The sequence below is a fragment of the Bufo gargarizans genome, chromosome 5 (assembly GCF_014858855.1).
Source record: "Bufo gargarizans isolate SCDJY-AF-19 chromosome 5, ASM1485885v1, whole genome shotgun sequence".
NCBI lineage: Eukaryota > Metazoa > Chordata > Amphibia > Anura > Bufonidae > Bufo > Bufo gargarizans.
The window spans coordinates 62983407-63008627 of NC_058084.1; the positions used below are offsets into that span (position 1 = coordinate 62983407).

General features: G+C 43.5%; 1 protein-coding gene across 1 annotated transcript in view; it reads right to left on the reverse strand.

Annotated features, from left to right (window-relative positions):
• LY96 (lymphocyte antigen 96) overlaps positions 1-25221 on the reverse strand; it is a 196189-nt gene that overhangs the window by 139716 nt on the left and 31252 nt on the right. Inside the window, exon 4 of the mRNA XM_044294908.1 lies at positions 17244-17299. Within this exon, the coding sequence (XP_044150843.1) occupies positions 17244-17299 (56 nt within the window). The remainder of the gene's footprint in view (positions 1-17243; positions 17300-25221) is intronic.

Genomic DNA, 25221 nt, shown 5'->3' on the forward strand with positions numbered 1-25221 from the left:
CCGGGAGCCGCACGGACTGTAAGTATACTGCTCCCCGCTCCCCGCTACACTTTACCATGGCTGCCAGGACTTTAGCGTCCCGGCAGCCATGGTAACCATTCAGAAAAAGCTAAACGTCGGATCCGGCAATGCGCTGAAACGACGTTTAGCTTAAGGCCGGATCCGGATTAATGCCTTTCAATGGGCATTCATTCCGGATCCGGCCTTGCGGCAAGTGTTCAGGATTTTTGGCCGGAGCAAAAAGTGCAGCATGCTGCGGTATTTTCTCCGGCCAAAAAACGTTCCGGTCCTGAACTGAAGACATCCTGATGCATCCTGAACGGATTTCTCTCCATTCAGAATGCTTTAGGATAAAACTGATCAGGATTCTTCCGGCATAGAGCCCCGACGACGGAACTCTATGCCGGAAGAAAAGAACGCAGGTGTGAAAGAGCCCTAAACTGACATGATCTCCACGGACAGCACACGTCCCCTTCATTGTAATGTGTGTATTGCAGCTTGCAGCGTTATTCTGTCCGCGATGGGAACGCAGCCAAACGGAAGGGAATGAATTCTGGTGCATTCCGTTTTGTTCTATTTAGTTTTGTCCCCGTTGACAATGAATGGGGACAAAACTGAAGCCTTTTCCCCCATTATTGTGATCCTATGACGGATCTCAATAGCGGAAAGGGAAAGCGCAGATGTGAAAGTAGCCTGAAATGTAAAACATAAAGGAGTGTAAAAAAGAAATAAACAACAATAAAGAACTTATCAAAAACAGCATGACCCTGCTTGATAAACATCAAAAAATTACCCTCAGCCTGTACTACCCTAGCCTTTATATTTCTGAAGTGGGATACTGTGTACCTGTGTGGCCTTCTTTACACAAGACACCAAAAATCTATTTTTGTTTTTTTTAAAAGAAAAACATTAAAAACTGCATCACAGATGACGCATGCAGTTGCAATCTTTATTAAAATTCTAGGAAATCAGGAAATTCACTGATGAACCAGTTCAGGTGAATATAATGATACCTTTCACTTAGGGATTTGTTGCTTCATTGTGGAGATTTTTTTTCATTCATATGCAAATGAACAGCTCCCTGTTGATTCCTATTGTAGAAAAAGAACTTTTGTACCATATGCAAAGGGTGTTCCTTAGTCACTCTGTGCACCCACGCTCCTCCAGCTTCCACTGCCAGCCTCTCCCTCTCCTTGATTGACAGGTCCAGACGAGGTGACTCCTGGCACCTGGCCCTGTCAATCAAGGGAGGGGCTGGCAAAGGCATCAGGAAACGGAAGGGAGCAGAGAGTGGCTTGGGCCCACCCTCAGTGCACTTAACTGCTCATCTATATATATAAAGAAGGACGTGATTGCTCAAAAACTTTGTATACACATATCTTGCTACCTGGAAAGAAATCTTGTGGGGGTCACAGCTCTCTAGCATGTACCATTCCTGAGATATTCCCCAAAAATGTAAATATGGCACATCCCATGACCTACATTAGCCAATAGAAGCCTGGTCACATGACCCTTATCAGCCAATAGAAGCTCGCAGGCCCTTAGTCTCCACATACACACAGTTTTACACCAGGTTTCCATAACAACCCAGCTATTTTTCTTCACTGCTGTAGGTCAGATTTAAAGGGGCAGGGCGCTGTGGATGACACTGTTAAGGGAGTGGAGTGCTGTGGAGGTCACAGTTCAAGGGCAGGTAGGGTGGCCATTCAGGCCACCTTCAAAAGACGGACTTAAAAACTCCGCCCCCAGGTCCCACTAAAACATGCCCCCTCCCACTCCGTAGCCGACGGGGACTGAAAAAATGAAGGTAAAAATCTACTTCTGTCAGCTTCAGGGGTGGGGTGACTTTCTCTCTGCAGCTCACGCTCAGACAGCACAGTGCTGCTGTCTGAGAGTGAGCTGTTCAAAAGGACATCCCTGCGCCGGATGGAGGACAGGAAGTCTGAAAGCCAGACTGTCCAGCCTAAAACCGGACCTCTGGCCACCCTAGCGGCAGGTCCGCTATGGAGGTCAGTGTTAAGGGGCAGATTGGTGTAGAGGCCACTCTTAAGGGTACGGGGTGTCTTTCACACAGATTACTGACACAAATCTAGAAAAAAAAACTGCCCCAACAATCTCATGTGTATCCCATCTGGAGGACCTCCATAAACATTTCCGTACATGCATATTGATTATATCAGCCACCTTCAGCTTTAAATTTAGTAATATTTATTAATCCAAAATAACCTCTTTACATTTTGAAAAAAAAATAAAAAAGCCCCATTTGGTCCTATTTCCTAACAGGAATATCCACGGGTAAGATGTCTTACTGTTCAGAAGGAAGCAGGCACTGGAATGTATAAATAGATACACATTTTGGGCAAGAACATCGAATTTCTCATCAGAAAATACCGTCTGGCTTTGGCTATATATTGCAGGGATGAATGCTGCCATCTGGTGGACATACAGTAAAAAGTCAAGGAGAAAAATGAATGCTTTTATTTTTTTCAGATTTGAGATGGAGTAAACAAAAAAAAAGCACAATGATAAAAATCTTAGATTTTAATGAAATGTTTCCAGAACAATACTTAACATCTATCCACACTATAGCTGATAAGTGTCTCTAATCAAAGTGTCTGTGACTGACGGATATAGTACAGCAGTGGTTGTGCACATGAGGGGCCACGCTTCATTTAAATGGAGTACAGTTAAATACGTTTGGGGCGGATGTGAAAATTTTGACAAAGGTCCTGGCTGATAGGCTGTCGAAGGTTATTAAAGTAGTAATAAACGAAGATCAGACCGGCTTTATACCTGGTAAGACGATATACTCAAATATAAGAAGGCTATTTCTTAATATTGAAGCTAACAGATTAGAAGCAGGGGAGAAAGCGGTACTTTCACTAGACGCCCAAAAGGCATTTAATTGTATTGAATGGGAGTACCTATGGGCAGTACTAAAAAGGATTGGTATAGGGGAGGGATTTATAAGATGGATTCAGCTTATATATTCCAATCCAAGGGCTAGAGTGATGGTGGATGGGATCTTGTCCCTGCCCCTTGCCCTATATCGGGGCACTAGGCAGGGATGCCCTCTCTCTCCATTACTATTCGCTATTGCAATAGAACCACTGGCAAGTATAATAAGAGATGATAGTAAGATTAAAGGGTTTCAATACGTTGGTGGAAAAGAAAAATTATTAATGTATGCGGATGATATTTTATTGTTTTTGCACAATACTAGGGATCAGTTTAACAGAGTAATAGAAATAATTGATATATATTTTTTTTTCTGGTTTAAATATTAATTGGGGGAAATCACATATGTTGTCACTAGGAGAGGGACAGTCACAGGGTGATGCAAGGGTTCATGGCCTTGAGAAACATGAGAGTTTCAAATATTTAGGCATACAAATTTCTGGAAATGTAGAAGATTATGAAAAATTAAATGTACTCCCTTTAATAAAAGAACTTAGAAGTAGGGTACATATTTGGAAAAGATTACCAATATCAATATACGGACGGGTAAACTTAATAAAAATGTTTCTTCTTCCAAAAATACTCTATGTTCTACAAAATGCCCCATTGAGACTACCGCAGAATATTTTTAAGTTACTCGACAGCCTAATGGGGGACTTTATTTGGAAAGGTGCTATACCGCGGATAAAGAAAGAAGTGCTTCAGCTTCCAGTGTGAGAAGGAGGATTAGCGGTTCCAAATTGTTTTTTTTATTATTTAATAACACAATATGGTCACATAAAAGGTAGTCTAAATGTTTTAGTGGGTAAGCAGGAAGTAAATAGATTGGGGTGGAAAGAGGAATGTAACTATCTAGAGGTGTTGGAATCAGGTACATTGGGGAAAAATAATACAAGCAATAGAATATTAAATTCACTGGAGTATATATGGGTGGAAATTAAAAAAAGATTGGAGATTAAAGGTTTTTTGCACTATACACCTATTTGGAAAAATTTTAATTTAAAGGAACTACAAACGATTAGGACCTATATAGACTGGGAAAAAAAGGGGATAAAATATCTAGACCAGATATTTGAGGAGGATAAGTTGAAAGACTTCAATACACTGGTGAGGGAGTTTGGGATCCCCCAAAAGGATATGTACAAATATTTCCAGCTTAGGAATGCGCTACGGACGGTGAAACAGTTGGATAAGTATAGAAAGGAAAAATCAGATAAGCTGTACAAATTTACTAATGGAGGGGAAAGACGAGGACTAACTGCAAGGAGATATAAGATTTTGATGGAGGCAAAGAGTAAATGGACCATAATGCTTGCCGGGAAAATTTGGAGAGTGAATTACCCTTTTTTACGGAAGAAAAATGGAAAGATGCCCTAAGTACCTATGCTAGGATCTCGGATAGGGGCTCACACAAGATCTCACAGTTTTTTATAGTGCATAGATTACATAGATCTCCGTGGATGTTGAATAGAATGGGCGGGTGTACCTTAGATAAGTGTCCAAAATGTAGGGGAGATAGAGCAGACTTAATACATTGTTTTTGGAGATGCCCCAGACTGTTTAGATATTGGACAGAAATAGCAGAGACCGTATACTCAATTTTGAAGGTTCAAATATCTGAAGATCCAGTGACTTGTATATTAGGGGCAACCGAACATTTAAAGTTAAATAAAAAGCTAAGATTAGTTCTTAGTAAAGTATTATTTCGAGCTAGACTACTTATACTTAGGCAATGGGTAAAAGAAGATCCTCCTACAGTGGTTCAGTGGAGAAAAGCAAATTGATAAGTTGATTAAGGAAGAGCGGGTGATGGAGGGTTATAGAAAAAAATCACAAAACCTTGAGGAATTATGGAAAAATTCGCCGAACTTTTAAAGGGCAGATTGCACATACATACTGCATCTTGATATTGTACATGTAATTAATAAACTATATAAGCAATGAATGTATATATTACAACATTAAACATCAGAATATGTGGATTATCACTATTTATTAATATTACAATTTTCAGTGCGCCAGTAAAAATGTTTTTAAAAAATCCAAAATGTTTCCAAATGTCTATATAAATATTGTTTTCGCAATTATTATGTGGGAAAGAAATACATAAGCATATACCTGAGAAATACTACAGCGTTTAGTGGCACGTACACTTGTTTTAATGTTAATTTTTTTTTTATATTTGGTGATCTTTGCTCTAATTTTCCATGTCACTATATATCTATCTATCTATATATATATATATACACACACACACACTAAAATCCTGCAGTTTTCACACTGGACTCTAGGCCTAATGATGTGTCAAGACTTCCTGTTCTGTACAGGTAACTTTTCAGTAGCCATCTAATTATCATAACAGGCAGGATTACAATGACAGCTATCACAGGATCCACCGTTCACAATAGTTGATATCACAGCTTATCTACACCCTTCTAACCTCTGCACAGGTCACAGAACATGCCTAGAAAACTCACCATAGAAATCACTGCAGTCAACTTCTGTCCATTGTGTCCATGGCCTGTATGGCTGCACTAAAAGTACCAGAAGTCTTGACATGTTTTAGTCCTAATGGCGAGTGCAAAAACTACAGGATTTTATGATTTTTGTTTTTTTAAATATAAAATATCACCAGTTATCCCATAACTGATGTAAAACATGAAAATCGTACATCATATACTACATGAGTCTCTTTCTGACAAAGCTAGAACCAGCCCTGTACCTCACATGGATCCAGAGATCTCCCCATTCATTGCTCTGCTAGATTTATATATAGCTGAAAGCTCAAGGGGAGTGTCTATCCTGCTGCAGCTCAGGGGCGTGTCCGTGCTCTCCCTATCACAGCTCAGGAGGCGTGTCTCAGCTCTCCCTATCACAGCTCAGGAAGCAGTTGAAGGATTAAAATGAGCATGTGCGGCCATCTCAGTAAGCAGGACAAATTAATAATAAAAAAACAAACAGCAGGTGGTGCTATACAGATACATTTTACTCAATGACTGTGCTAAATTTTTTATTACATCCAATTACTAAATAATTTAGATCCAGGTGCTGGTTTAAACACTGTTGAATATTTTTTTGCAGGACAACCCCTTTAAGCCATAGGTAATTTTCTGATCACACATTCCCTTTAAAGTTTTTTTTGTTTGTGCATTGTTATAACTAAGGCTTCTTTCACATTAGCGTTAGGCGTTAGGCTTGTCCGACAGGCTGTTCCAGCAGGGGAACAGCCTGACGGATCCGTACTAATGCTTGCACACTTGTGCTGACAGAAGTTTGGCCTTGGCTCCATTCACTATAATGGGGACAGGCGGGAGATGCGGCTGCAGCACGGCAAACATGCCGAGAGGCAACTGGACAAATACCGCAAGCCTTAATTCACATGATCTTCCCGGGTAAGTTACTTAGTGACACATCACAGATGAGGTGGTGTCAGTTCTTACTGCATTAGTCTCACCTTGAAAAATTATTATAATTTATTTTAAAGTGCCAAAAATGTCAGGGGTTTAGGAACATAAGTAACATATTTTCCTTTTGCAGGTTCCTATCACAAAAATGCAACTTTAACTTTCAATGTAATGAGAAAACAAGAGAGTAGTTCTTCTTTTTCACCCACGTATAGCCCGATCCTCACGGTGTATTGGCCCTGGTAAACAGAAGAGGACAGAAAGCATTGTTGTAACTGTAGATAGTGAGCTCTTACAACCCCCCGGCGTTGGCTGCACACAGCCGTGTCTGTATCTCAGTCCGCAAACCACGGATCCTCAAAATATGGACACCTTCCAAGTGCATTCCTCATTTTTCTCACACCCATCAGTAGAAAGACATATTTTTATTTGCAATGTGGATCAGAATTGCACATGTTCTATAATCTGCAGAACGGATAAATGGATCCGCAAAAAATACCAATGTGTGCATGTCTCCATAGATATGAAGGGGTCAGTGTGCCATCCGCAAAAAATGCAAATAGCACGCGGATGAAAAATGTGCATCAGGCCTAAGACTTTGGGGCGCAATTGGAAAAAATTAAGCACTGACCGCTATAGAGATATATTTAAAAAAAAATCTGTGGCAATGTTTTTAGGTCTGTGCATTTACTTTACAAGGAAATGTGTTGCCAGAAAATGAAATGTTATTTATGAACATTTTTTTAAGGAGACCATCCACAGAAAAATCCTCATGTTCCAGTTTTACTCCGGCCACTAAAGCAGTCTGAGTCAGCTGCTTCTCATTCCTCAATTGTCAGCTTTCTGTGAATAAAGGCACATGATGGGGAGCAATGTCTCATCATTAAGCCTCATTTACACCTCAGTGTCCCACGTGCGTGTGCTGTCCATGTTCTCCACGGACAGCACACGTCCCCTTCATTGTAATGTGTGTATTGCAGCTTGCAGCGTTATTCTGTCCGCGATGGGAACGCAACCAAACGGAACGGAATACATTCTGGTGCATTCCGTTTTGTTCAGTTCAGTTTTGTCCCCGTTGACAATGAATGGGGACAAAACTAAAGCCTTTTCCCCCATTATTGTGATCCTATGACGGATCTCAATAGCGGAAAGGGAAAGCTCAGATGTGAACGTAGCCTTAAATGTAAAACATAAAGGAGCGTAAAAAATAATAAACGACAATAAAGAACTTATCAAAAACAGCATGACCCTGCTTGATAAACATCTAAAAATTACCCTCAGCGCAGAAGTTTTGCCTGTCCTACCCTAGCCTTTATATTTCTGAAGTGGGATACTGTGTACCTGTGCGGCCTTCTTTCCACAAGACACCAAAAATCTATTTAAAAAAAAAAGGAAAACATCAAAAACTGCATTGCAGATGACGCATGCAGTTGCAATCTTTATTAAAATTCTAGGAAATCAGGAAATACACTGATAAACCAGTCACAATGCCTTGTATGACTAGTTCAGATGAATATAATGATACCTTTCACTTAGGCATTTGTTGCTTCATTGTGCAGATTTTTTTTTTCATTCATATGCAAATGAACAGCTCCCTGTTGCTTCCTATTGTAGAAAAAGAACTTTTGTACCATATGCAAAGGGTGTTCCTTAGTCACTCTGTGCACCCACGCTCCTCCAGCTTCCACTGCCAGCCTCTCCCTCTCCTTGATTGACAGGACCAGACGAGGGAGGGGCTGGCAAAGGCATCAGGAAACGGAAGGGAGCAGAGAGTGGCTTGGGCCCACCCTCAGTGCACTTAACTGCTCATCTATATATATAAAGAAGGATGTGATTACTCAAAAACTTTGTATACACATATCTTGCTACCTGGAAAGAAATCTTGTGGGGGTCACAGCTCTCTAGCACGTACCGTTCCTGAGATATTCCCCAAAAATGTAAATATGGCACATCACATGACCTACATTAGCCAATAGAAGCCTGCGGGTCTTTCTCTTCATATCCCAACTGCCATACACACGGTCACATGTCCCTTATCAGCCAATAGAAGCTCACAGGGCCATGCCCCCAATCCGATTAGGCCACGCCCCACTCCGCAGCCGACAGGGATTGAAAAAATGAAGGTAAAAAATCAACTTCTGTCAGCTGCAGGGGTGGAAGGGAGGGTGACTTTCTCCCTGCAGCTCACGCTCAGACAGCACAGTGCTGCTGTCTGAGAGTGAGCTGTTCAAAAGGACATCCCTGAGTTAGATATAAAAAAAAAAATGCATTAGCCAATAGAAGCCTGGTCACATGACCCTTATGAGCCAATAGAAGCTCGCAGGCCCTTAGTCTCCACATACACACAGTTTTACACCAGGTTTCCATAACAACCCAGCCATTTTTCTTCACTGCTGTAGGTCAGCTTTAACCACCTCCCGTCACACTAACGCCGATAGGCGTCAGGACGGTGGTGCTCTCAGGTCTCGATGACGCCAATAGGCGTCATCTCGTGAGACCCGAGATTTCCTGTGAACACGCGCGCATAATACACGCGCATTCACGTCAGAGCCATGGGAACAAGTTTAACTACAGCCTGCCGGCAGCGATCATTGGCTGGCAGGCTGTAGATTTTTAAAAGATCCAATGAAATTAGTATATCAGACGCTATTTTGTAAATAGCATCTGATATACCTGCTACCTGGTCCTCTGGTGGTCCCTTTTGCTTGGATCGACCACCAGAGGACACAGGCAGCTCTGTAAGTAGCACCAATCACCACACATACACTACACCCCCCCTGTCACTTATTAACCCCTGCTCACCCCTTATAGACTCCCTGATCACCCCCTGTCATTGATCAACCCCCTGTAAGGGTCCCTCATCACCGCCAGGTAGTTTGCTACTTGTTAGGTAGTTAGCGCCCAGCCCACTGCACCGCAGTCACTGATTAGTCGCTGATTAGCGTCATCGCTGTAGCTAATCAGCACTAGTACCTTACTATCTGTAAGTGATCAAGACTGAACGCAATCAGATAAGTACATTAGGGTCACCTTAGGCTCTACAAAAAACGCAGTGTTCGCCCGATCAGGTCTGATCTTGTGCGCACACTTGCGTTCAGTCCGCCCCACCTCAGTGACAGAATATATTTTTTTCTGATCACTGCAAAAACACTGTAAAATCGCTGCGGCGCTATAAAGATCACTTTTGAGCTTTTTGGGTCTTTATTAGCAATCACAGCTTTACTTCGCAAGCACTCCTGTTTACTAGGCAGGTTTGCTCTTTTTCCTCGGTAGTCTCAGAGGAATACCCCCTAAATTTAGTTAGTCCAAAATGTCAAACAAGGGGTATTCCACTGAAGAGGCCTACAGGATTCTGGTCCTGATGGATGAAAGTGATGGGGACGCATCACCCGCTGAATCCAGTGGTTCAGAATATGAACCTGTAGACAGCAGTGGCACTCTAACCACTAGTGAAGATGACAAGGTTGAGGTCCCTGCTACAGTCAGGCGTACCCGACCCCATGTCAGTGTTCTGCCTACCCCGCATGATGAGCCTCATTGGTAGCAGTGGTGCTAGCGCTGATCTTTTTTATGGTGCAGCATACACCAGCAGCATAGCACATCCTGGACCTTCTACCAGCACTGCCGTATTCCCTGGTGAAGTGGCGAGCACCAGAAGGGCAGTTCAAGTTGGTATGGTGGCACGTGCAATAACTCCCCCGTCGCAGCCACCACGTTCACAGGCCCATAGAGCCCTTAGTATCTCAGAGGTGCTGGCAAACCCTAATTAGCAATCCTCTGCTTCCGCAGCACCCGTATTGGCCCCTTTCACCGCCCAGTCTGGAGTTCGCATGGAGATAGCTCATTTAGGATCGGCCCTTGAGTTTTTTGAGCTGTTCTTCACCGCGGATCTCTATGACTTAGTTGTGGCAGAAACAAACCGCTACGCCACAGACTATATAACCGCCAATCCAGAATGCTTCTATGCCCAGCCTTTCCGGTGGAAACCAGTCACAATTTCCAAATTTTAAATATTTTTGGGCCTTATCCTCAGCATGGGTCTAACAAAAAAAAATGTATTGCGGTCCTATTGGTCTAAAGACCCAATACATTACATGCCCATGTTCTCTGCTGCAATGTCCAGGGCACGTTTTGAGGTCATCACGCGCTTTATGCATTTCGCTGACAATAAAACTTGTCATCCAAGAGGCCACCCTGCTTATGACCGGCTCCATAAAATTCAGCCCCTCATAGACCATTTGTCATCCAGATTTGCAGATGCGTATACCCCAATCAGAACATCTGCATAGACGAGTCCCTTATACATTTTACCGGGCACCTTGGCATCAAACAGTACATCCCCAGCTAGCGCGCCCAGTATGGGGTCAAACTATATAAGCTCTGTGAAAGGGTCACAGGCTATAAATATCGTTTTAGGGTCTATGAGGAAAAAGACTCAAAACTGGAGCCGGTCGGATGCCCTGACTACCTGGGGAGCAGTGGCAAGATTGTCTGGGACTTGGTGTCACCCTTAGTCCACAAGGGGTACCACTTATACGTGGAAATTTTTTACACAAGTGTGGCCCTCTTTCAGCACTTAAATCTAGTCGGATTTTAAAATGCTGTGGCACCGCGCGACGTAGTCGCCGGGGCTTCCCCCAACGGCTTGTTAATACCCGACTTGAACGGGGGGAGAGGGCTGCCTTGTGTGACCAAGAACTGCTCGCAGTGAAGTGGAGGGACAAGAGGGACATTTACCTTCTGTCCACCATTCACGCAGACACGACAGTAGAAATTGAAAGGGCAACTGGAGTCATTGAGAAACCCCTCTCTGTCCACGACTATAACCTTCACATGGGAGGGGTGGAATTTAATGACCAGATGTAGGCTCCCTATTTAGTGTCCCGCCGCACCAGACGCTGGTATAAGAAGGTGTCTGTTTATTTAATTCAATTGGCCGTATATTATAGTTTTGTTCTCTACAGTAAGGCTGGAAGAACGGGATCCTTCCTAAAATTCCAGGAAGAGATCATTTCGGAACTCATGTATCCAGGAGGGTCTGTGCCCATAGTCCCTGATGTAGTGAGCCGGCTACATGCCAGACACTTCCCGAGTGTCTATTCTGGTACCCCTACTCACCGTTCTCCAAGAAAAAGATGTTGTGTCTGTAGCAGGGCTGGAATAAGGCGTGACACCACCGTTTTTTGTCCTGACTGTCCTGACCAGCCTGCCCTATGCATAGGGGAGTGTTTACGCAAGTACCACACACAGGTACACTATTAGTGTAGGGATTGTGTTACACAGGACAGGCACACAGGAGTCTTAGGGCCCTTTCACACAGAGCTGCCACAAACCTCTCCTTTCACCTGGGACAAAGTGCATAATGTACTTCGCCACATCTCTGGGTGCTTTGCGCTTTGCACATTGTCCCATGGGGAAGTAGAGGTTTATCCTCTAAAGGTAAAAAATAAAAATCACAGGTAAGCAAAAAGTTAATGTTCTGTTTCAAATGTTCAATAAAGTTTATAAAAGTTAATGTTCTGTTTCAAATGTTATATAAAGTTAAGGTTAATCAATTTATTGCGTTGCTGGCAGTTTTTTTTTTTTTTTTACCTTCTAGGTGGACCAAGCGATCAACCAGCTGCAGCACTGATGTGCATTCTGACAGAAGCATTGCGCTGCTGTCAGAATACACAAAAGTTGGTGTATGCAGCGCTGCAAGACGAGATTTCTCCTCTGCAGTAAAAAAATAGGTTTGCCGAGGCTTATGAGCTGAGGGGTGGTGTTCATATGCTTTGGCAAACACTTTGTATAAAAAAAAAATAAAAAAAAATTCTGGCAATGATTTATTCATCCACATCGATTGATGTGAATGGAGAAATCGGGTTTGCCAGGGCATACGAGCTGAGTGGGTTGGGATGTGGGCGGAGCTCCTATGTCCTGGCAGACGCCTTTCCCCTCTTTTTTTTTTTTTGCACATTTTTGGGCAGAGATTTTTTCATCCACATTGATCAATGCGAATAAAGAAATCTGTGCCGTTCATATTTTCTTTCAGCCTAGAGGCTGAACGAAAAAAAAAATCTCATTACCTGTATGCTCAATATAAGGAGAATAGCAGAAACTCCTAATGCTGGCCATACATGTAATGATTGTGGAGACCCTCAAATGCCAGGGCAGTACAAACACCCCACAAATGACCCCATCTTGGAAATAAGATACCTCAAGGTATTCGCTGAGGGGCATATTGAGCCCATGAAAGATTGAACTTTTTGTCCCAAGTTAGCGGAAAGGGAGACTTTGTGAGAAAAAAAAACTAAAAAATTTCCGCTAACTTGTGCCTTCTATGAACTCGCAATGCCCCTCACGGAATACCTTGGGGTGTCTTCTTTCCAAAATGGGGTCACATGTGGGGTATTTATACTGCCCTGGCATTTTAGGGGCCCAAAAGCGTGAGAAGAAGTCTGGAATCCAAATGTCTAAAAATGCCCTCCTAAAAGGTACTCATTGGAATTTGGGCCCCTTTGCCCAATAGTAGGGCAATGTGTTTTGGGGTGTCTTTTCACACATACCCATCCTGTGTGTGAGAAATATCTCTGTAAATGACAACTTTAAAAAAAAAATTATACAAAGTTGTCAATTTATATTTCTCTCATCCAGCAGGGGTATATGCAAAAATACACCCCAAAAAAACACATTGCCCTACTTCTTCTGAGTACGGCGATACCACAAGTGACACTTTTTTGCAGCCTAGGTGCACAAAGGGGCCCAAATTCCAATGAGTACCTTTCGGATTTGACAGGGCATTTTTTACGCATTTGGATTCCAAACTACTTCTCACGCTTTAGGGCCCCTAAAATTAATAAATACCCCACAAGTGACCCCATTTTGGAAAAAATACACCCCAAGGTATTCTGTGAGGGGCATGGTGAGTTCATAGAAGATTTTTCTTTTTGGCACAAGTTAGCGGAAAATGATTTTTTTTATTTATACTCATATTCCACTAACTTGTGACAAAAAATAAAATTTTACATGAACTCGCCATGCCCCTCATGGAATACCTTGGGGTGTCTTCTTTCCAAAATGGGGTCACTTGTGGGGTATTTATACTGCCCTGGCATTTTAGGGGCCCTAAAGCGTGAGAAGTAGTTTGGAATTCAAATGTGTAAAAAATGCCCTGTGAAATCCTACAGGTACTCATTGGAATTTGGGCCCCTTTGTGCACCTAGGCTGCAAAAAAGTGTCACACATGTGGTATCGCCGTACTCACGAGAAGTTGGGGAATGTGTTTTGGGGTGTCATTTTACAACTTTGTATAAAAAAATGGGGAAAGTTGTCATTTACAGAGATATTTCTCACACACAGTATGGGTATATGTAAAAATACACGCCAAAACACATTGCCCTACTTCTCCTGAGTACGGCGATACCACATGTGTGACACTTATTTGCAGCCTAGGTGTGCAAAGGGGCCCAAATTACAATGAGTACCTGTAGGATTTCACAGGGCATCTTTTACGCATTTGGATTCCAAACTACTTCTCATGCTTTAGGGCCCCTAAAATGCCAGGGCAGTAAAAATACCCCACAAGTGACCCCATTTTGGAAAGAAGACACCCCAAGGTATTCCGTGAGTTCATGTAAAATTTTATTTTTTGTCACAAGTTAGTGGAATATGAGACTTTGTAAGAAAAAAAAGAAAAAACATTTTCCGCTAACTTGTGCAAAAAATAAATCTTCTATGAACTCACCATGCCCCTCACGGAATACCTTGGGGTGTCTTCTTTCCAAAGGTACTTATTGGAATTTGGGCCCCTTTGTGCACCTAGGCTGCAAAAAAGTGTCACACATGTGGTATCGCCGTACTCAGAAGAAGTAGGGCAATGTGTTTTGGGGTGTATTTTTACATATACCCATACTGTGTGTGAGAAATATCTCTGTAAATGATAACTTTAAAAAAAATTTATACAAAGTTGTCAATTTACAGAGATAGTTCTATCACCTAGCATGGGTATATGTAAAAATACACCCCAAAACACATTACCCTACTTCTTCTGAGTACCACATGTGTGACACTTTTTTGCAGCCTAGGTGCACAAAGGGGCCCAAATTCCAATGAGTACCTTTGGAAAGAAGACAGGGTTAGCTCGCGCATGCGCAGTTCCTTCCCTAAGGCTGATGCCAGCACAGGGAAGGAACACTATACCAGCACTGCACATGCACGAGCTCGCGCATTGCAAGATTACAGCAATCTAACTGTGAAGAAAGGTGGTTTACAGGGGGGCGTGGCTGGGCACCAAGAAGGTTAGTACAGCCCCTTGGGCACCTTACCAGGCTCATTTACATATCTATAAAATCATTTTTTAAACACAATAAAAGGACACCGCTTTATGGGACAGGTATATTGCGGATATGCTAGCGGTAATATAGCCGTGCATGTCCGCAGCTCTATAAGCTAAAACGAGGTGACAGAATCCCTTTAAGGAGAAGGGGTACTGTGGAGGTCACTAAAGAAGGAGCAGCCGCTGTGGATTTTACTGTTAAAGGGGCAGGCTGCTGTGGAGGTCACTGTTAGGGTACTTTCACACTAGCGGCAAGGAGCTCCAGCAGGCTGTTTTGGTGGGTGAACATCCTGTCGGATCTGTCCTGCCACTAGTGCACGAATGCCCCCAGACTACCGCTCTGGCCCCAATGACTATAATGGGGTGGGCGGAGTTCCGGCAGCAGCACGGCAGCGCATGCTGAGAGGTGGCCAGATAAAAGTACGACATGTGCTTTTAGTCCTGCCGCCTCTCGACATGCGCTGCCGTGCTGCCACCGGAACTCTGCCTCGCCCCTATTATAGTCAATGGGGCTGAAGCGGTAGTCCGGGGGTACGCATGCACTAGTAGCAGGACGGATTTGACAGGCTGTTCACCCACCTAAACAGCCTGCCGGAGTTCCTTGCCGCTAGTGTGAAACTAGCCCTAAGGGGTTGGGATGTTGTTAAGGTCACTGTTAAAGAGGCAGGCTGTTGTGAAGGTCACTGATAAGGGGGCGGGATGCTGTGGAGGTCACTGGTAAAGGGGCGGGCACTGTGGAGGTCTCTGTTAAGGGGACAGGGAACTGTGGAGGTCACAGTTAAGGGGACGGTCAGCTATGGAGGTCAGTGTTAAGGAGCGGGGTGCTGTAGAGGTTACTGTTAAGGGGGTGGGTTATTGTGGAAATCACTGACAGGGTACTGTGGAGGTCACTAATAAAGGGGCGGCTGCTGTGGGGGTCACTGTTAAAGGGGAGGGCACCGTGGATGTAACTGTTAAGGGGCAGTCTGCTGTGGAGGTCACTGTTAAAGGGGCGGGGTACTGTAGATGTCACTGTTATAGTGGATACTGTAGATATATTTTAATGATATACAGAAACATTAAATGAAATAGATGAAATATACCCATGCGAAACCGGGTCCTTCTGCTAGTTTGGAATAAAAGTACTTTTTCTCCAAAATGAAGAAACAGATCACTAAATAAAATTGTATCATTTACATTCAGCTAAGCTAGTCCTAAAGGGCATTGTGCCTGGTGTAACAGTGAATTTCCTAGTGACAGACTTCCTTTATGGGCTACAGGTGGAAGGACAATCCCCTATAAAGCACCATACCTCCTCAAGACCAAGACAACCAGAATAAAACACAATGAAGAACACCACCTCGGAAGTTGTCTTACATTTAGAACTGGCACTGGATGCGCCGAAGTTATGGAGAGCCCTGCGCCTCTTCATAACTTTGGAGGATCCACCTCCAGCTATGGGTCTTTATTAAGAAGGACGTCTAAAACACTGGTCTTCTCACTCTATAACATGCTGCCTGTAGCTTACATTGGATTTTTATAGTAACTGGTTCAGTTTATTTCAAAATTTTAGATCCGTTTTACCAGTTCATTTTGGCAATCACATTACACAGACTTCAGAGGTTAAAGGGAGTGTTTCATTTAGACAACCCTTGGTTAAATTTTCCAAAAGTTGTAAAAATGTAAAAGTGGTTGCCAGATAAAGTGTGTGCATGCATACAGTACAGTCCCAGGCTAATATGGATTATCTTCATACAGCTGCCCTTTAAGATTACTACAGGAGAGTGAAAAGATAATAAATCACCAGACATTCAAATAGAAAAGATCGGGCGGCACAGCCTCTGTCCCTCCAGCGAACAAAATACTGGCGGCTCCGTGACTCCGCGTCAAACAGTATTATGGTGCTCAAGCCTCAAAAACACATAGATAGTCCATAAGCAAATAGGATAGAGTAGGCAGCACTCACCACTGTAGAAAATGGATTCCTTTATTTCTTCCAAAGGTATTAATAATACAAGGCAGGGGCGGAACAGCTTTCACACAGGTTTAAAAGCAGTGACGGCCGTTTCGCACTCGCCTCCTACTCTATCCTATTTGCTTATGGGTAATAAATCACCAGAGTTGTCCTATCATTGAAGGTGGACATAAGACAGTGAAAAGGTACTGTTAGGCCTCTTATACACGAACGTTGTGTGCCCGTGGCCGTATTGCGGGCCACATACAGCGGGTCTGCAATACATGGGCACCATGCCCGCCGCATCCGTGTTCACTTGAATGGGTCTCGATCCGTCCTGGCCGCCGCACGGTTGTTGCCCGTGCATTGGGGACCCAACAACGTTCGTGTGCAAGAGGCCTTACAAGTGCCTATTTTGTGTTTTTTCTGCCTTTTCAGCAGTTTTTATAATGGCAGTAAAGAAAATATGTGGTTTTGCAGTGATTATTGAAATGATGCAAAATAATAAAAAAGACAACAAAAAATATAAAAAAGCATACCCGTTCGTTGTCTTTTGCCCACCTTTCATGATGGCAATTCTGATACATATAACATATCCAAATAGTACAGCTAAGACGTAACACCACAATACCTTTAAAAGCTGCAGCTTCCTAGAACTGAAACCATTGTAGTATGCGTTCAGTGTCTCTGTTAAGAAATAAGCAATGAGTAAAAATGTGCAGCAGAAGAAAACGGTGACAATGTCAACAGTATAATCTTAGTCACTGTAGATATTATAAATCTGGCAGTTTTTTGATGTACCGTTTTCATATCACCTATATGTTAGTGGCGGTGAAAGGAGAGTGTCTATGTAACTAGCAGGTAGGAGGAGCTATAAACTAGCTGGGTGTTGTTAGGGGCAGTGATCGGGGAGTGTCTATGTAACTACCTGGGTGGGAGGAGCTATAAACTAGCTGGGCGTTGTTAGGGGCAGTGATCGGGGAGTGTCTATGTAACTATCTGGGTGGGAGGAGCTATAAACTAGCTGGGCGTTGTTAGGGGCAGTGATCGGGGAGTGTCTATGTAACTACCTGGGTGGGAGGAGCTATAAACTAGCTGGGCGTTGTTAGGGGCAGTGATCGGGGAGTGTCTATGTAACTATCTGGGTGGGAGGAGCTATAAACTAGCTGGGCGTTGTTAGGGGCAGTGATCGGGGAGTGTCTATGTAACTATCGGTGGGAGGAGCTATAAACTAGCTGGGCGTTGTGGCAGAGAAAGGAGAGGTGCATCATGGGTTTGGTTGGATGCAACAACAGGAAGTGCTACATACAGGATGGAAAACAAACTAGAGGGATTTGCTTACATGGTGAAAATGGGTTGGGAGAGTCCAAATTTAAAAAGAAACATGAGGAAGATGTACATGAGGTCAGAGACTACATGAGTATATATTTTTAAACCCATAGGAATAATGGAAAATGCCTTTAAAGAGGCGCTCTCACCTTAAAATGCAGTGCAAATCTGCAGGCAGCATGTTATACAGCAAGAGCAGATTAATATACGCTGCCTGTCCAAAAATAAATTGCCACCCAAAAAAAAAAAAAAAAGGTCAAACACTCTAATATTTTGTTGGACCGCCTTTAGCTTTGATTACGGCACGCATTCGCTGTGGTATTGTTTCGATAAGCTTCTATAATGTCACAAGATTTATTTCCATCCAGTATTGCATTAATTTTTCACCAAGATCTTGCATTGATGATGGTAGAGTCGGACTGCTGCGCAAAGTCTTCTCCAGCACATCGCAAAGATTCTCAATGGGGTTAAGGTCTGGACTCTGTGGTGGCCAATCCATGTGTGAAAATGATCTCTCATGCTCCCTGAACCACTTTTTCACAATTTGAGCCCGATGAATCCTGGCATTGTCATCTTGGAGTATGCCCGTGCCATCAGGGAAGAAAAAAATCCATTGATGGAATAATCTGGCCATTCAGTATGTTCAGGTAGTCGCTGACCTCATTCTTGGAGCACATGCTGTTGCTGAACCTAGACCTGACCAACTGCAGCAACCCCAGATCATAGCGCTGCCCCCACAGGCACTAGGCATGATGGCTGCATCACCTCGTCTGCCTCTTTTCTTACCCTGATGCGCCCATCACTTTGGAACAGGGTAAATCTGGACTCATCAGACCACATGACCTTCTATTGCTCCAGAGTCCAATCTTTATGCTCCCTAGCAAATTTAAGCCTTTTTTTCTGGTTTGCCTCACTGATTAGTGGTTTTCTTACGGCTACACAGCTGTTCAGTCCCAATCCCTTGAGTTCCCTTTGCATTGTGCGTGTGGAAATGCTCTTACTTTCACTATTAAACAAGCTCTGAGTGATTCTGTTGTTTTTCTTCGATTTGATTTCACCAAACGTTTAAGAGATCACCGATCACGATCATTCAGGCTTTTTTCCCGTCACATTTCTTCCTTGAATACGATGGTTCCCCACTATCCTTCAAGTTTTTAATAATGCTTTGGACCGTTCTTAACCCAATTTTAGTAGTGTCTGCAATCTCCTTAGATGTTTTCTCTGCTTGATGCATGCCAATGGTTTGACCCTTCTCAAACAGACTAACATCTTTTCCATGACCAGGAGATGTGTGTTTCCACATGGTTGTTTAAGAAATAAGAAGCAACTCGTTGCACCAGTTGGGGTTAAATAACTTATTGCCAGCTGAAAGATAATCGCCCAGGCAGTAATTATCCAATAGGAGGCTCATAACTATTTGCTTAGTTAAATCAGTGACTGACAGCATCCCTCTTTAATTGTGTTTAGATAGATAGCTGTCAGCAGGGGCATAGCTAGAGCTACTTTCACACTCGCATTTTGGCTTTCCGTTTGTGTGATCCGTTCAGGGCTCTTACAAGTGGTCCAAAACGGATCAGTTTTGCCCTAATGCATTCTGAATGGAAAAGGATCTGCTCAGAATGCATCAGTATGCCTCCGTTCCGCTTTGGAGGCGGACACCAAAACGTTGCTTGCAGCGTTTTGGTGTCTGTCTGACAAACTGAGCCAAACGGATCTGTCCTGGCACACAATGTAAGTCAATGGGGACAGATCCGTTTTCTATGACACAATCTGGCACAATAGAACACAGATCCATCCTCCATTGACTTTCAATGGTGTTCGAGATGGATCTGTCTTAGCTATGTTTAAGATGATACAAAGAGATCTGTTCTTAACGGATGCAGATGTTTGTATTATCTGAACGGATCCGTCTGTGCAGATCCATGATAGATCCGCACCAAACGTGAGTGTGAAAGTAGCCTAAAGGCTCATAGGCCCTGGTGCAAGAGTCGCCAGGGGACAGGGAAGCACATAGCCATCGTGCTGCCTGAGGAAAAAATTTAAAGCCCGCCCCCCATGCCAAATTCTTGACCTAACCCCTTCCCTCCAGCCAGAAATGTAACTTGTCTAGCATGCACTTTCTATAATACCGGTGTCTTCTTATGTTGCACAGGGGTCTTTGGGACCCTCAGGCTCCTGGACCGAGTAGCAACTGCTACCTCTGCACCCCCTTGTCACTACCAGAGCTTTGAGACGTTCTCACAGCTCTGTTTCTCCACCCCTGTGATGATGTCACTACTAGAGCTTGGAGGAGTTCCCTCTGCCCTGTTTCTCCGCCCCTGTGATGAGGTCTTTACTTTCTGTTTCCTTCCTCCCAGCTGTCTCTCCTGTGTTTGATTTCGCTGCCTTTAAATCACCCCTCCTCCTTTGTAGAGGTGCGGATTATACTTTTCATTTGAGCTGTATCTCTCGTTTGAGTATCTTCACCTGTGTGATATCTTTTCACTGGATCTGTGTTCTGCTGAAGCAAGTACTTCGGATATTGTCTGCTGACTTTGGATCTGTTTTCACTGCAGCCACAGCTCCTTCAGTTAAGTGTTCAGACATTGTGTGTTTCTGTTTCTTTGCTGACTGGATCCGAGGCGACCCCGGTTCCCTCCATATACTGAGCAGGGCACCGGTGGCCGTGCCCCTTCCACTATTGTAGGGGTTTCAGTGGTCGTCAGCCTAAGGTACGCGGGCATGTCTCGATCCACCATATGGATCCGGACATGTGCATAGCAGCTTAGGGAGAGCTTTTAGGGTCTGACAGGGGTCACCCTTTATCCTCCCTAGTTTGGGTTCGGTCAGTTGCTATTCACTGTGTGTTGCTCACTAACAGCCATGACACCCCTATAGCTACGCCTATGGCTTTCAGTCAATGATAAGACAACCTACATCACTAATGCTAGTTTCACACTAGCACTAGTCATCTCCAGCAGGCTGTTCCGGCAGAGAACAGCATACCTCCCAACTTGTGAAAATTGCAAAGAGGGACAATATATGCGGCGCGCATTGCGGCAGTTTTTTTCATACTAGGCCGCGCCCCTAACTGATACTGCAGTAGCTAGGGATGGGTTAGGTGAGTGTAAGTTCCTTTATTTTCAATATCCATTTAAATATTTGCATATAAATCATCGGATTATAGATATTTTAAGGTCCAAATTGCACTAAATAATGAAGTTATGGTCTAATATACAGGTAGAAACCATACAGATAGTTTAGTAAGGAGCAATTTAGTAAATGTATTAATGCACATCTATGCATTAATTCCCTAGGTCAGAAAGAGGGACATTTACGGATCAAAGAGAGATAGAGGGACTTTGATCAAAAAGAGGGACTGTCCCTCCAAAAGAGGGACACTTGGGAGGTATGGAACAGCCTACCGGCGATGTCTGGATCCAGCATTGCCAGATGCTAACTGATACCCGCCAGCCCCATTAACTATAATGGAATACGGCAGTAACCCAGCAAACATGCTGAGAATCAGCCAGATTTCCACCGGTCCCCATTATACTGTAGTTAATGGGGTTGGACAGCGATGCAGTAGCTTCTGGCAATGCTGGAATGCATAGAGATCCGGAAGGCTGTTCCCTAATAGCACTAGCGTGAAACTAGCCTAAGTAAGACCACTCATATGACTCCTGAGCTCAGAAAGAGATAGAAATGTATAAATTACAGGTTTTGTAGAATCATTTTCCAGAAAACTATCTCTCAAATCTGCTGGGCTCCTCCTGCTGCATTTTCATTTTTATGTTGAAAGATTTCCTTTAAGGAGCGGTTGAGCGGACAGGCATAGTCCGAAGTTACACACGGCAGTTACAATTTCAGCAATCGTCCTAAGCATCTGAATGAGACTTCTTGAAAAAGCAGGCACTTGATGCCAGAACAGACAAAAGTGGAACTGATTTTGTCACCGAAATTTCTACAATAAATCTGCCACGTGTGAATATACCCAGGGGCGTAGCGTGGGGGGGGCCGGAGGGGCTGTTGCCCCGGGCGCCAAATTGCAGGGGGCGCCAGGCATCCGAAATTTCAATGAGGGCTACGGGAGCCTATGGCTCCCGTCCCCTCCGTTATGCCCCATAGGCTTCAGGCCTAGTGGCCTGAAGCCTATAAGGCAGTAGAGCGATGCAGGACTCGGTCACGATAACCTCACTGTGACCTCCTGCGTCGGGTCTCGCGAGATGACGCGATGACGCTGCGCAGGAAGGCACAGTGAGGCGTTCGTGACCGCTTGCGGCGGGAACAAGCGGGGATGGAGATAGGTAAGTATTTTTTTTTTATGTTACCTTACCTAATTGCAGAGGCTCTGGGGGCAGTATGGGGGGTGGGAGAGGAGAGGACTGGAGCAGAAAGGCTATCCTATTCAATGGCATTGGCACAGTAATAAGAGGGGGCGATTATATTAGCAAAGAGGGGGCCAGTACATTACTAACAGAGAGGGGGACATTATATTAGCAAAGAGGGGGCCAGTACATTAATAAAAAAGAGGGGGACATTACATTATTAATAAAAAGGGGGCCATTATATTAATAATAAAGAGGGGGCCAGTACATTATTATTATTAATGTAATGACCCCCTCTTCATTATTAATGTAATGACCCCCTCTTCATTATTAATGTAATGACCCCCTCTTTATTATTAATATAATGACCCCCTCTTTGTTATGAATGTTATGACCCCCTCTTTGTTATGAATGTAATGACCCCCTCTTTGTTATTAATGTAATGGCCCCTCTTTATTATTAATATAATGGCCCCCTCTTTATTATTAATGTAATGGCCCCTCTTTATTATTAATGTACTGGCCCCCTCTTTATTATTAATGTACTGGCCCCCTCTTTGCTAATATAATGGCCCCCTCTTTGTTATTAAAGAGGGGGCCAGTACATTAATAATAAAGAGGGGGCCATTATAATATACACTACGTGCAGAATTATTAGGCAAATTAGTATTTTGACCACATCATCCTCTTTATGCATGTTGTCTTACTCCAAGCTGTACAGGCTCGAAAGCCTACTACCAATTAAGCATATTAGGTGATGTGCATCTCTGTAATGAGAAGGGGTGTGGTCTAATGACATCAACACCCTATATCAGGTGTGCATAATTATTAGGAAACTTCCTTTCCTTTGGCAAAATGGGTCAAAAGAAGGACTTGACAGGCTCAGAAAAGTCAAAAATAGTGAGATATCTTGCAGAGGGATGCAGCACTCTTAAAATTGCAAAGCTTCTGAAGCGTGATTATCGAACAATCAAGCGTTTCATTCAAAATAGTCAACAGGGTCGCAAGAAGCGTGTGAAAAAACCAAGGCGCAAAATTACTGCCCATGAACTGAGAAAAGTCAAGCGTGCAGCTGCCAAGATGCCACTTGCCACCATTTTGGCCATATTTCAGAGCTGCAACATCACTGGAGTGCCCAAAAGCACAAGGTGTGCAATACTCATAGAGACATGGCCAAGGTAAGAAAGGCTGAAAGACGACCACCACTGAACAAGACACACAAGCTGAAACGTCAAGACTGGGCCAAGAAATATCTCAAGACTGATTTTTCTAAGGTTTTATGGACTGATGAAATGAGAGTGAGTCTTGATGGGCCAGATGGCTGGATTGGTAAAGGGCAGAGAGCTCCAGTCCGACTCAGACGCCAGCAAGGTGGAGGTGGAGTACTGGTTTAGGCTGGTATCATCAAAGATGAGCTTGTGGGGCCTTTTTGGGTTGAGGATGGAGTCAAGCTCAACTCCCAGTCCTACTGCCAGTTTCTGGAAGACACTTTCTTCAAGCAGTGGTACAGGAAGCAGTCTGCAAGGTAAGAAAAACATGATTTTCATGCAGGACAATGCTCCATCACACGCGTCCAAGTACTCCACAACGTGGCTGGCAAGAAAGGGTATAAAAGAAGAAAATCTAATGACATGGCCTCCTTGTTCACCTGATCTGAACCCCATTGAGAACCTGTGGTCCATCATCAAATGTGAGATTTACAAGGAGGGAAAACAGTACACCTCTCTGAACAGTGTCTGGGAGGCTGTGGTTGCTGCTGCACGCAATGTTGATGGTGAACAGATCAAAACACTGACAGAATCCATGAATGGCAGGCTTTTGAGTGTCCTTGCAAAGAAAGGTGGCTATATTGGTCACTGATTTGTTTTTGTTTTGTTTTTGAATGTCAGAAATGTATATTTGTGAATGTTGAGATGTTATATTGGTTCCACTGGTAAAAATAAATAATTGAAATGGGTATATATTTGTTTTTTGTTAAGTTGCCTAATAATTATGTACAGTAATAGTCACCTGCACACACAGATATTCCCCTAAAATAGCTAAAACTAAAAACAAACTAAAAACTACTTCCAAAAATATTCAGCTTTGATATTAATGAGTTTTTTGGGTTCATTGAGAACATGGTTGTTGTTCAATAATAAAATTAATTCTCAAAAATACAACTTGCCTAATAATTCTGCGCTCCCTGTACAGGGGGAATAATATTATGGGGAATGAAAGCTATCTGTCTGGCTCTATCTCAGTATTGGGGGGCAGCAGGATGACAGTGTTGAGACACCAGGAAGGAGAGCATGATAGTAAAGTGAGGAACCTACATTTTTTTCGGTGAAACTCTGCAGAGACGAGAAGCGGCTGAAAGAAGTTATCGTGGCGGTCTTATCTCTGAATGAAGACATTGAGGAAAGTCTACATCACAGGAGACGTCACTGGATGTAACAGGTATGGTGCGGTATTCTACTGTAATAATAATGTCCATCCACATATCTGTTTCATGGTAGGGTTGGGGGAGAAGATTGAGAATTTGGCCCATACTGCCGCATTCTGGCCCCAGACTTCAGGTCACACTGTGTTCTGAATTCTGGGGCCTCACACCCATCTACTACATTATCTGTACTCAGAGAGTTATCTCTGTGCTATCTGAGGTGTTACATAGGACTGCTAGTGATCTACTACAGTATCTGTTAAAAGTGGCGTGCCTGGGGTAGGCGCGAGGGGGGGGTGTGCAATTTTTGGCTTGCCCCGGGTGCTGGCAACCCACGCTACGCCACTGAATATACCCAAATATCTACGAGCACCTGAGATGTAAATCCAGGACTTGTCATTAGGGTATGGCCAATCAGGTTTCTGCATGCAGTTTTGGAAGCCAACAGAGTGGATCGTAAAATGAGAGAAAGTATAAAGAACAGTGATACAACTTCTCTTTTTTGAATTCACTCCTGGTTTTGGCTTCCAAAACTACATCAAGAAACCTGAC